The sequence below is a fragment of the Cherax quadricarinatus genome, chromosome 76, assembly GCF_038502225.1.
Source record: "Cherax quadricarinatus isolate ZL_2023a chromosome 76, ASM3850222v1, whole genome shotgun sequence".
Classification (NCBI taxonomy): domain Eukaryota; kingdom Metazoa; phylum Arthropoda; class Malacostraca; order Decapoda; family Parastacidae; genus Cherax; species Cherax quadricarinatus.
In genome coordinates this window covers 16,125,408-16,138,474 of record NC_091367.1, presented here as the reverse complement: position 1 = coordinate 16,138,474, position 13,067 = coordinate 16,125,408, and the positions used below count along the sequence as shown (strand labels likewise).

General features: G+C 44.8%; 1 protein-coding gene and 1 long non-coding RNA gene across 2 annotated transcripts in view; one reads left to right on the top strand and one right to left on the bottom strand.

The window, feature by feature from the left end:
• Nucleotides 1-13,067, bottom strand: part of LOC138854974 (uncharacterized) — a 131,009-nt gene that overhangs the window by 87,262 nt on the left and 30,680 nt on the right. The window lies entirely within an intron of this gene.
• Nucleotides 1-13,067, top strand: part of LOC128703715 (angiopoietin-4-like) — a 55,707-nt gene that overhangs the window by 21,579 nt on the left and 21,061 nt on the right. The window contains exons 3-4 of the mRNA XM_070101330.1: nucleotides 8,183-9,191; nucleotides 12,400-12,480. Coding sequence (XP_069957431.1) covers nucleotides 8,183-9,191; nucleotides 12,400-12,480 — 1,090 coding nt within the window. The remainder of the gene's footprint in view (nucleotides 1-8,182; nucleotides 9,192-12,399; nucleotides 12,481-13,067) is intronic.

Here is a 13,067-nt window from a genome sequence, read left to right as displayed (position 1 = left end):
AGGTAAAGAGAGAGTAGTAGAACGAAGACGACGTTGGAGGTAAATTCTGCGTGCTCGTTGATAGAGAGGGCAGTCTAACAGAATGTGGCTAATCGATACTGGAACTTGACACTGCTCACAGAGAGGAACAGGGTGCCTCTCCACGAGATACCCATGAGTAAGACGAGTGTGGCCAAGGTGAAGGCGGGAGAGAGTGGTCTCCCAACCTCGGCACTGATGACAAGAAGACGGCCAGTAACCTATGCTCGGTTTAATAGAATGAAGTTTGTTACCGAGCAGAGTTAACCAACGTTGTTGCCAACGGGTGCGAAGGTGGGTAGCTATTGCAGCAAAATAGTCCAGAAATGGAACACCTCGATAGGAAATCGGTAGGTCTTGTACTGCTGACCGCGCAGCAGTGTCTGCCTGTTCATTGCCCTGTACGTCGACATGACCAGGGACCCAACAAAAAACAATATCTTTATGTTTGGTAGAGATACGGCGTAGCCAAAGTTGGATATGGAGAACTAGGGGATGAGATGTATCAAATTTTCGTATAGCCTGTAGAGCACTAAGGGAGTCTGAGACTACTACAAATGATGACACAGGCATAGATGCGATACGAATAAGTGCTGCAAGAATGGCATACAGTTCAGCAGTAAAAATGCTAGCTGAAGATAGTAAATGCCCCCGCACGACGCTGTCCGGAAACACTGCTGCGAATCCGACGCCGTCTGAAGACTTAGAGCCATCTGTGTACACAGCGGTGGCATGAGAATGGGAGTGGAAGTGATCAAGAAAAAGAGAGCGGGAAGCCACCATAGGCAGTTGAGCTTTCGAGCAAGGGAGTGAGAAAGAACAGATCCGAACAGCTGGAACTTCCCAGGGGGGTAGGGAAAAGTGAGATGCTACATGAACATATAAAGGTGGTAACTGAAGGGAAGACAAGAGTGAATGTAGGCGAAGAGAAAAGGGACGGAGCAAACAGGGGCGGCGAACGAATAATGTCTACTAATATCGGTGACCATTCTATAAATGGAAGGATTGTGTAGATCGTGAGAGCGTACATAGTAGCGAAGGCAATGGGCATCACGGCGATCAGACAAGGATGGAACATTCGCTTCTGCATAGAGGCTCTCAACAGGGGAAGAGCGAAAAGCACCAAGGCACAAATGTAATCCTTGGTGATGGATAGAGTTAAGGCTAGAGAGAGTAGCAGGAGAGGCCGCGGAATAAATCTGGTCACCATAATCGAGTTTCGATAAAACGAGGGCTGAATGTAGGCGAAGGAGAGTTCGACGATCAGCTCCCCAGGAGAGATGAGCAAGGGTTTTAAGAAGGTTTAGCCGGCTGTGACAAGTTGCCTTCAGAGAGGTAATGTGAGGTTTCCAGGATAACCGACGGTCAAAGAGAAGGCCTAGAAACCTGACTATCACGTTCGGGGATACGGGAGCCATAGAGATACAAAGGATGATCGGGGATAACAGAGCGTCTAGTGGAAGTAATTTGGTGAGTTTCGGTACTTGAAAATTTAAACCCATGTGTGGTGGCCCAAGTGGAAACACGGTCGACCGCATGCTGGAGAGAAACTGCAATAAGATGACAGTCAGTGCCTGCACAAGCAATAGCGAAGTCATCAACATAGAGTGATGACCAAATATTGGGTGGAAGAACAGAGGCCAAATCATTCATAGCAAGGAGAAAAAGTGTTGTGCTTAGAACACATCCCTGAGGGACACCTTCAGCTTGGACGAAGTCCGGGGAAAGAACATTACTGACTCGAACACGGAAATGTCTGTCAGTTAAAAAGTTCTTAAGGAAGGATGGTAGATTGCCTCGGAGGCCTAAGGAATGGGCCTGGGCCAAAATATTATACCTCCAAGTTGTGTCATATGCCTTCTCAAGGTCAAAAAATATGGCAATAACTGAGTGATTATTCGCAAAGGCATTACGAACATACGTATCCAAGCGTAGTAAGGGGTCTATGGTAGAACGACCCTTACGAAAGCCATATTGACTAGCGGAGAGACTGTTGTGTGTCTCTAAATACCACATTAAACGTCGATTTACGAGACGTTCCATCACTTTGCAAACTGCACTAGTAAGAGCGATGGGGCGATAGTGGGAGGCATCATGTCCTGTAGTACCCGGTTTGCGGAAAGGGAGAACAATGGCAGATTTCCACAGATGGGGAAGAACTCCTTGTGCCCAAATAAGATTGAAGAGGTGTAAGAGGACTACAAGGGCTGACCGATGTAAATGTTGTAACATACGAATATGAATGTCGTCAGGCCCAGCTGCCGATGATCGGCAAGCTGAGAGTGTTGCCTCCAGTTCTTGAAGTGTAAAAGGCACATTATACTGTTCTTCTCTGAGAGAAGAAAAGTCCAAGGGTACTAACTCTCTGGCAGACTTTGAGGAAAGAAACGAGGGGCATAGATGGAGCCCTCGGGAAATACGGACCAGATGAGTGCCAAGTTCAATGGCAACGTCGAGAGGGTTTGCTACATCAACACCAGCGACCCGTAGAACAGGAGCCGGGTCAGGAGAGTATTTACCACTCAATTTCCTCACTTTTTTCCAGACTGCACTCATAGAAGAAGCAGAGGTGATGGTGGAAACATAGTCTCGCCAACAAGTGCGTTTAGCTTCACGGATGACATGGCGAGCGATCGCACGCTTCTGCTTAAAATCAAGAAGTCTCTCAGCGGTTCTATTGTACCGGTACCTGCCCCATGCAGCACGTTTCAAACGTACTGCACGAGCACAAGCAGGAGACCACCAAGGCACGCACTTCTGAGAATGCCTGCCTGAGTTTTGGGGTATAGAATGAGAAGCTGCGGTATAAACTGACGTCGAGAAGATGTGTAGGAGCTCATCAATGGAGGATGAAGAAGGAACCTCACTAAAAGCAGTGAGGTGTGAGTAAAGATCCCAATTTGCCCGATCAAATTGCCAGCGAGGGCTACGGAAAGGTGGTGAATAGGAAGGATAAGTAAGAATGATCGGAAAATGATCGCTGTCATGTAAGTCTGGTAGAACAGACCAGGTGAAGTCTAGTGCAGTGGAGGAAGAGCAGACTGATAGATCGATGCAAGAGAGAGTATGAGTACGAGGATCAAAATGGGTGGGAGTACCCGTATTTAAAACATGGAGGGGGTGAGAGGCGAGAAAAGCCTCCAACTGGATGCCACGTGAGTCACAATGAGACCCCCCCCCCCAGAGGAAATGGTGGGCATTAAAATCACCAAGTAACAGAAGTGGTGGTGGTAAGGATGAAACAAGAAAGGCAAAGTCTGGGATAGAAAATGCCCGAGAAGGAGAGAGATATAAAGAACATATTGTAAACCACTTATTCAAGTGGATACGGGCTGCAGTGTAATGCAGCGAGGTATGGACAAATAGTTGACAGTACGGAATATCATTGCGTAGAAGAAGGGCACTTTCATTAAAGGTCCCATCTGAGAAAGGATCCGAAGAATACAATAAATTATAGCCTGAGATAGGTTGGAAAACAGCCGAGTGTAATTTTGGTTCTTGTAAGCAAGCACCAACAGGGGAAAACCTGGAAAGCAACATCTGAAGCTCACCCCGATTACCCCTGAGGCCGCGGATATTCCACTGTAAATAGGCCATGATTGGCGATTAAGAAAATACCAGGAATCTGTAGGTAAAGGCACCTACGGACTAGAGGGGTTAGAAAAGTCAATGTGTGGTGGCATTGGAAGACGTTCAAGTAGCGAAGGAACGGAGCGTTGCGAAGAATGGGGTTGTGAAGATGGAGGAGAGGGAAGAGAAGGAACAGGAAGTGAATCAGTGTACATTGAAGGTTTAGTCTCTGCAATATATTCTGAAATGGCGTCAAGTGTTTCTGAATTCAAAGATGTATGGGAGACCATATTGGAGATAGAAGGAGGAGGGTTAGTAAAGATTGTAACAGTAATGGACTGTACCAAAGCAGAGGGGGAGGGAAGAGTGTAAGGGACTGGAGATGAAGTGTGGAGGGGGACAGAAGAGGCAGAAACCTGGGAGGTGGCAGAAGAGGGAGAAACTTGGGAGGGGACGGGGGTGGAAGGCATAGTACGAGGAGGAGGGTGAATCTCCACACTTGTAATAGAGCCAGAGAGAGGGGAAGAACTAGGTACAGAGACTGGAAAGGTAAAGTGTGGAGGTGGAAGAAGGGAAGGAAGGGGCAAAGAAGATTTGAGAAATGTGGATTTTTTGGACTTCTGAGTAGAGGGGCGATTGGTATTAGGTGTCGTACGAGGTCTTGTTGATACTGGGGCTTGTGAGGAAGGACGCGAAGATGTGAGAACAGACTGAGTTGTAGTCGGGACGTCAGAGCCAAGGACAGCAAATGGATTAGGTGCCGTAGTGGCTATGGGAGGGGTAACAACAGAGGAGGCTGCAGAAGATGGGACCCCAGAAGTGGGGGGATGTTTGGAAACACGAGAATAAGAAACACGGGGTAGTCTCCCTTGGAGGCGGAGATGAGTAACTGCCATAGCATAAGGGAGACCTTCTGCCTCTTTGAGGCAATGGATTTCACGTTCATTTAAGTAGACCTGACAACGGCGGGAGTACGAAGGGTGAGCTTCATTACAATTAAGGCAAGATGGAGGTTGACTGCAAGATGCATTAGAATGGTCGTCGGCACCACAGACTGGGCATTCGGCCATAGATCTGCAATATTTCGCTGGGTGACCAAAACGCCAGCAATTTCTACATTGTTGCAGTGTAGGTATCACCTTTCGAACTTGTAACCGATGTCCCGCGACATATACAGAGGACGGGAGTTCTCGGCTGTCAAAAGTTAAACGAGCCACATTGCAAGGGTAACGTGTCCGCCCCCGGGCAGGAAGGACATAAGTGTCTACTTTGAGGATTGGGAGATCCTGGAGTTCCAGCTGTTCAAAAATGTCATTGCCACATGACTGGAAATTCTGTTGGACTATGGTATGGGGCAGAATGACAGTACCACTACAAGAATTGAGAGAAAGATGTTTTTCAATAGTGATAGGAGTAGTATCGATATTCGAAAGGAGAGAAAGATCATGAGCTTGGGTAGCATTCTGGACAGTGACGATGCGCATACCGCTCTTGAGAGCATGAAATGAAATATCTCTACCAACATGACGCAGGAGCGCTTTGCCAATACTATGGTCAGAAAGGTAGGCAGAAGAAGAAGTCGGTCTTAAAGTAAAGAATTTAGTCCATTGTGTTGTCCGAAACTGAGCGTGGAGAGGGAGTGCTTGACGTGTCGGTCTTTTCCGAGTAGAATGGGAAGGTAACGAAGGAGCATCGTCAGGAGATTGACGTTGATGTTTAGGAGTAGGACCGGAGTTGGTCCGGCGTGAAATGGGTGGGCGATTCGAAAATTGCCGTACCGTAGAGGGAGAAGCCGGAAGCATAGTCAAAGGAGAGCAGAGTTCAGACAAATCGAAGGAGTCAGTCAAAGCCCCGGTACCTGAAGCGGGTGAGGAAACAGCACCAGCAAGAGGTACAGGGGCATCAGGAGTGTCCGAAGAGTGGTCTAAACACAAGGCAGGGTCAGAATGGGGTGCGGTATCAAGAAGGGGCCCAGGGGTAGTGGGTTCATGGACTAGGGCTGCCATGGTTAGGTTACTCCTTTGCTTTTTTTTAAGAAAAAAAAAGAAAGAAAAGAAAATAAAAATAAAAAAAAGAATAAAAAAAGGGGGAAGCGGGGAGGAATAGTTCCCAGGAGGAATGAAAGGGCCGGAAATCTCCCTCCGCACCCAAGAGGACCTCAGCACCGCTAGTAGCGCAGATGCAGCATGGAACCCGTGCCATACCCTACCCTTCATGCCAGTAAACTAGCAATCTGGGATAGCAACCTCACATCTGCCGAGCTACCTCGGTGGACAAAAGAGAGGGCGGCCGGATATCCGCCACAAAGCATACCTCCTTCGGCCACCACCCCCGGAATCCGAAAGGTGGCTTCCAGAGATACACCCGTCGCCCGAAAGACACCCAAAGCTACTCCGGGATACTGGAGAGGGATCGGGACATCCCCAGGCAATCCAGATTCCACGGCAAACTACGCCACTGCCAAGAACCTCAACGGAATGGGATGGACCCCGGTGTCCTTTCCCCTACCTAGGAACTAGTGCGCCTGTGGGAGAAATCCCAAAGGCCAAAAAGAGGAAGGGCAAAAGGGAGGGGTGGGGAGGAGGAGGAGGAATGGAAAAAGGGGAGGATGGGGAGGATGGGATAGGGGGGGGGAGAATGGGGGGTAATTAGGTTCGGTCTGAGGAAGAAGACCGACAGGGCTAATTCCTCAGACCAAGAGCCTCTTCACCACGCCAAGGAGCCCCCCTTGAAGAGGCCCCTACCTAGGAACCAGTAGGCCTGTGGGAAGAATCAAGAAGGCCAAAAAGAGGAAGGGAATAAGGGAGGGACGAGGGGAGGAGGAGGAAAGGAAAAAGGGAGGATGGGGAGGATGGGATAGGGAAGAGGGGATTGGGGGGTAATTAGGTTCGGTCTGATGAAGGAGACCAGCAGGTCTAATTCCTCAGACCAAGAGCCTCTTCACCATGCCAAGGAGCTCCCCTTGAAGAGGAATTGACTAGTAATTTGTCTACTATTGAGACCAGGCTTCTTGGGAGGTAATTTAATTTTAATGATTTATCTTCTGATTTGTAGATACCAATTACATGAATCATCTTCCATATCTCTGGCACTACACCTGGTTCATGTGATGAATTAAAAAGAAAGGTTAATTATTGGGTTACCAGGTTTCATTTTTTCCACTATGAGAAGCTTTGAAAAAAGTTCATCAGGACCTGGGGACTTATTTTGCTTCAGTCGATCAACCTGTTCAGTAAATCACATACCTAGCCTTTGGGATATTCCTAGTGACTGAGATATTCCTAGTGGCTGGGATATTCCTAGTGACTGGGATATTCCTATCAACTGGAATATTCATGGAGACTGGGATAGTCCTAGTGGACCGGGATAGTGCTAGTGACCGGGATATAAATTTGTTTTTGTTGTGGTCCACTATAATAATTGCTGGAATATCATTTGCACCAACATGGATTTATAAAAATATATAAAAAGTCTAATTTCAATAATGATTTTTTCTGTAAAATTTACCGAGGTTAACCTCAGTTTTTGCGATGTTCAGCCTAATTATTCAAATTCAATTTTTTATTTCTTTGCAAAGTTTACAATGTGTGACTGACATGTTATAAGGAGTCTATTTCCATGCATAATTTAAAATGGTTAATTACAATATTGATTCGCAAGTGCAAAGAAAGCCACTATCATGCCGAAGCATTTCCGGCAGAATTAATTCTCCCCTTTAGCAATTATATAAAGAGGGCTTTTTCAAGGGGCTCAGTAGAGTAGATGTATGAGATGGACGAGTTTATCTGGAGAGAGCTCCGGGGGTCAACGCCCCCGCGGCCCGGTCTGTGACCAGGCCTCCTTAGGTCAGTGTCCCAGGATGCGACCCACACCAGTCGACTAACACCCAGGTACCCATTTTACTGATGGGGAACATAGACAACAGGTGGAAAGAAACACGTCCAATGTTTCTACTCTGGCTGGGAATCGAACCCAGGCCCTCGCCGTGTGAAGCGAGAGCGTTAACCACCAGGCCACCAGAGGTGGCCTGGTGGAGTGAACCATGTGGCATCCTAGTGTCTCTCCAAGAACTGATATTACAATTGGATTCTTTTTAAAGGAAAATAAAGTAATTTTGATTATACAGTATGAGCTTTAGAGAGAAATAATCTTACGCGGATTAGCTTGAGGGTTAAGACCGTCAGTCACTTGGTGCTGTGTTTGTAACAACTAGTTAGTCAGAGGCCCAGAAGGCAAGAATCCGTTGACTAGGATGCATTCTTATTAGCACAGGCTTGATAATATAATCCCATAGGTAATAATACATGTAAACCATTTCATTTAAGTCAACAATAAATTTTAGCCAGTGTGAGATACAACAGAATGATGATAATAATGACCCTAAATACTAGGAAATGTTAAACACGTTCCACAGGGTAAACTAGGAAAAGCAGGGTACGAATGGGTGATGTAGACCAACGAATAGTTGATAAATGAGACACGGATAGTTGATATGACACGAATAATTGATGTCACTAATAGCTGATTAACAAACTTTCCATAAAAATGATTATATCTAAACTGAATTTCTGATTAATGCTGGATTCCTTTACAGATATTGAAGAGAAGAACAACATAACGCGCCACCTGCTGGAGAAACTGGAGCAAGCGGCCAGTGTCAACCACGCCCTGGAAGCAGAGAATAGACAGCTTAAGGAGGACATGGCTGAATTAAGAGAGGAAAACTCTCTGGTAAAGAGGAACAACACTTTTCTGAGGGAGGAAAACACGTCGGTGATGAAGGCAAACACTCAGGAAAAGAAGGACAACGCACTCCTGCGGGAGGAAAACACCCAACAGTGGGAGAAGAATCTTCGCTTGATGAAGGAAAACAATCGACTAATGGATGAAATTTCTCTCCTGAGGGAAGACAATACTCAAGTGAGAGAGGAGAGCACTCAAGTCATAAAGAACAACACTCTATTGATGGGGGAAAACGATCTGGTGAGAGAGAACAATACTCGCCTGGCGGAGGAAAACACTCAGGTAATTGAGACCAACGCTCGACTGACAGAAGAAAACAGTAAACTGAGGCAGGACAACACCCGCCTGACTGAGGAAAACACTCGCGTATTGGAAGAAAACATCAACTTGAAGGCAGCCATCGAACTGGTTGAGGGGGAAAATAGTAAGATGAACAGCAGCTTGCAAATAACAGAGGAGGAAAATAGACGATTGAGTTCGGCAACTCGGGAGGCGAAGGAGGAGTCAAGGTTGACGAAGGAGAGGAACCGAGACCTGGAACATGCAGTGACAGAAGCCAAAGAAGAGAGGAAGATGACAGCATCAAGAACCGTTGAACTAGAAAGGCAGAACCTCCTGTGTAAACAAGAAAAAAGCAGGACACAAGAATCAAACACGTTCATTGAAGAGCAACTCTCAAGAACAGAAGATGAAATCAACTTGTTGCGAGAAACAAACGCAGCTCTTCAAGAAGAGAAAGAAAGAAATGAGCAGCGAATAAGGAGTATTGAAGAAGAGAAGCAGCAAATTTTCACACAGAACAGTCTGATGGAACAGGAAAACCAGCAGCTGAAGAGTAATATTACCAACCTTTCCGTAAGGTAAACGGCGCCTTGACTCAAGTAAGACGATAGTCAGACACTTATGTACATCCCTAGTGATTTACTTGTAGTTCTGAGACAAATATACAAAACCTAAGAATAGTGGAACATTGCAGGGCCATCTAGTCCATGAAAATATACAGTTCAACAATATATTCAAGACTCTCGGAGCACTGAATGAGGAGCAATAATCCAGATTTGAGTCAAACCTGGCTAGAAGGAAGAAGACATGCGTTTAAATGCGCATTTTAAGAAAAGAACTCAGTGTGCTCCTCCACTAACGCCATTTACTCAAGGAAAATGAACCGAATAAAGGAATAAAAGTGAGATGTTACACACACACACACACACACACACACACACACACACACACACACACACACACACACACACACACACACACACACACACACACAATCGAGCACATTTCCTTAGACGCACATCAACCAGATAACTGCTGCAACATTAATAAGAAAACGTTTTGGGTCAAAGATTTTGATCGCTTCTAAAATAAAAGAGGTCATTGGCTACCGTATATATCCAAACCGTCCTTTCCCACAACCTCAGTAGTTTTCATGGTAAATATATCCTCATCTCTCTCAATTAAAGTCTTAAAGCGCTTGACCTATTAATTCCGGGACCATGGTACTAGCCTCCCGTTCACCTTTCCGTTTATTCGTCAACAGTCGTTCATTAAGACGGGTCAGAACCTGATCAAGCCTCAGGTATGCAAGTGTTTTTTATGCAACTTCCAGCTTTTTGATCCCTGATAGTGACGGCTTTCAGGTACTTTCCATGTCTCAGGTTGGGTTGAGTGATGAGTTTGGCACCTTCCCAACTCATCAAATATTCCGTAGAGTTTCTATGAAATACAAAGACGTTGCTTAATTTGTGCTGTTGCAAGCGCCTCAGTATTCACTCAGGGGAGCAGACTCCTTCCTGTCTTTCCTGAACACTCTGCAACCTGTCTCTCACGCCTCGCTTTATTCTTATATATACTGTTATTCATGACACATTTATAGGTTAGAAGTGATCAAGGTGTTAGGACTGAAACATTTTCCAGTGTTAGTTCGTATGCCTTGTTCGAAGCACCTGTCAGTTTCCATTACCAAGGTTTATCCCTAGTCCAGGGATCAGCAACCTTGTTCTGCCTAGGGGTCAGAGCCCACGTCTGCGAGCGGATGGCTTGCCACATCTATCGCAGTAGTTAATGAGGTAATAACTGATACTAAACTCTGACAAATATATAACATAATTTGAGCTATGGCCCCGTTGGCTGGATCCTGTAGGTTGCCGACCCCTGTATTAGTCCATACTAGGCAGGACTTCCCACGCTCAACCACACCTACTCATGTACCTGACCAGCCTATTTTTTTTTTTTTTTTTTTTGGGGGGGGGCTGCCCAAGGATCTCTAGTGGCTCTAGATGCGAGTTAATTCCGCTCATCTACATTTCTACTGCCAAATCAACGTTTTCCAATATCTTCTCTGAATCTCAGTTTATCTAACTTTAATCCACTGCTGCAATTCCGGTATTGGTTAGGAATTTTCAACACGCTATTCATATTCCCTTTATTTATTCAGGTTCTTTATTTATACACTTACAGTTTCCCTTATTCTACGCCTTTTCATAATGCTAATTCAGTCCCTCTGTTTTTTAATATATGTCTTTCCAGCGCATTTATATACATTCTATAATTTATAGATCACAACCGAGCAGAATAATAAGAGATCTTACCAATGATAAACAAAGTTTAAGTATAACCCTTTATGTATACTTCTAGTATGTATACTTCTAATACAAAGCTAATTATTCTTGTTGCTTTATTGCAAACATTTATTCACTGTTGTCTTGGTTCTAAATTTCTGCTGGCCAGAACTCTTTTTCGAAATGAATTTGGTCACGCTTTACATTATTTAGTTTAGAAATACCATTAGTTTTATTTTCTCAATATTATAACATCTGCCACTTCTCGGAACACATCATCAACCTATTCAGAACTTCTTGTAATTTCTTAGTGTCCTCATCGGAATTTATTTGGACTGCCTTTTTCCTTGTTATTGCCAAATTTTAACATTCCAACCGTCTCCCACCGAGGTGAGGTAACCCGACAAAGAAGCACTTGAAATGATCCTCCAAACCGCAGCATCTCAGCCATTCTTTCAGAGTGCAGGTACTGTACTTCTCACTTCCAGGACTCGAGTCCGACTGTCTGGTTTCCCTGAATTTCCTCATAAATGTTTTCTTCGTCACGCTCAGTACGTCAAATGATAAAAGTCACTTGTCACTACTCCTGTTCAACACGTTCACACAAGCCTCCTGGATATCGAAGCCCCTAACACTCAAAACCTTTGCTCCCTTCCTCCAAACTTTCTAGAATGACCTCTACCTTGTCTTCCCTCCACCCCAGATGTCCAGAATACTTCAGCATCATCAGTTCCATGAATACTACTTTTGGCAATACCAATATCACACTTTTTAATCTTCAAACTCATTCTCTGCATGATATGTACAACACACATTGCCCTCAGACATGGCTTATCCACTGCCTTCATCTGTCTATATTAAACAACTATGGTGATTTCACTCATCTCTCTCAAAGGCCTAATTTTACTTAAAAATAATTCCCTCTGTCCTACATAACCTAACCAGAGCACTTTACTGATTTAAGTAACCTAGCATTTCTTTCATAAATTTGCAATATCTGCCACATTACTCCCCTATCCGCATTATCACGTGTATTTTTGAAAATTCATATATGCAGTAAAAAAATCCTTACCTTTATTGTTCACTTACTTGCTAAGGTAAACACTTGGTTTTCTCATCCTTTACCCTTCATGAAATCTCATTACTCTGTATTCCTACTCTTAGCCTTAACTCTTTCAATAACTACAATACACTTTACGCAACATACTCAAAAAGTATATACCCTTTATAATTCTTATACTCTTTATCCTCTTTCTCCTTATACAAAGGAATTATGGGTGAGAGTGGTTGGATCTGAGAGGGACTTGAATAGTACTGGCAAGTAGGTCTGCCTCAGTGTTCCTCTATTCTTATGCTCTTAGTTTATAGATCAATCCCTTTGTTTTTACATGTAGCGATTCTGTGACCTATTTTGTTTTCTGAACGCTTTCCTAAAATACCTTCACAATTCTCTCTTTTGTGTAAGACATCATAACTTTCTCGTCCCTCTTCTTATTCTCAGGGTGGTGACTGCCAGAGACTGTGCGGAACTATACTGCCGGGGAGCACGAACGGACGGTGTGTACCTAATCAAACCAGCCAGGTAATGTCAGGTCAATCAGGTTGTGTATGGCTAAGCCAGGTCATACTGTGTCAGGTCTATGTAATGATGACTTATCTAGGTTACACCACGTCAGGTCAACCAGGTGTTGTACGATTATGGAAACGGAACACCGTACCGACAAGTGGATCGAGATTGATGAGTGAAACATGTGCCTACACAGTAGACCTCTTCAGTCGAATACAGAGGCGGCGGCAGAAGCAGTAGAGACGTCGTTTTGAGGTGGTCAGTCCCTCAGCCTGAAAGAGTTCTGTTTCACAGTCTGAAAGACTGTCACAGAGTATGAAGCCGAACTGTTCTCCAGGCTCAGGGACTGACCACCTCAAAAACTGCTTTAAGGCTCATGGACTGATAACATCATAACCTCCCAAATGTTTCTGCTGTCTCCATATTTATTCTCTTCTCTACTAGACTGAAGAAACGGGAAACGTTTCACAAATAAAGATTCCCAACTACTACACATGTCTCATCACCAAATCACCTCAAGTCAAATCAGTTAGGTGGAGTATGACCAAGCCAGGTCATACCCTGTCAGGTCAAAATAATCGATCTACCTACATTTCTCAATG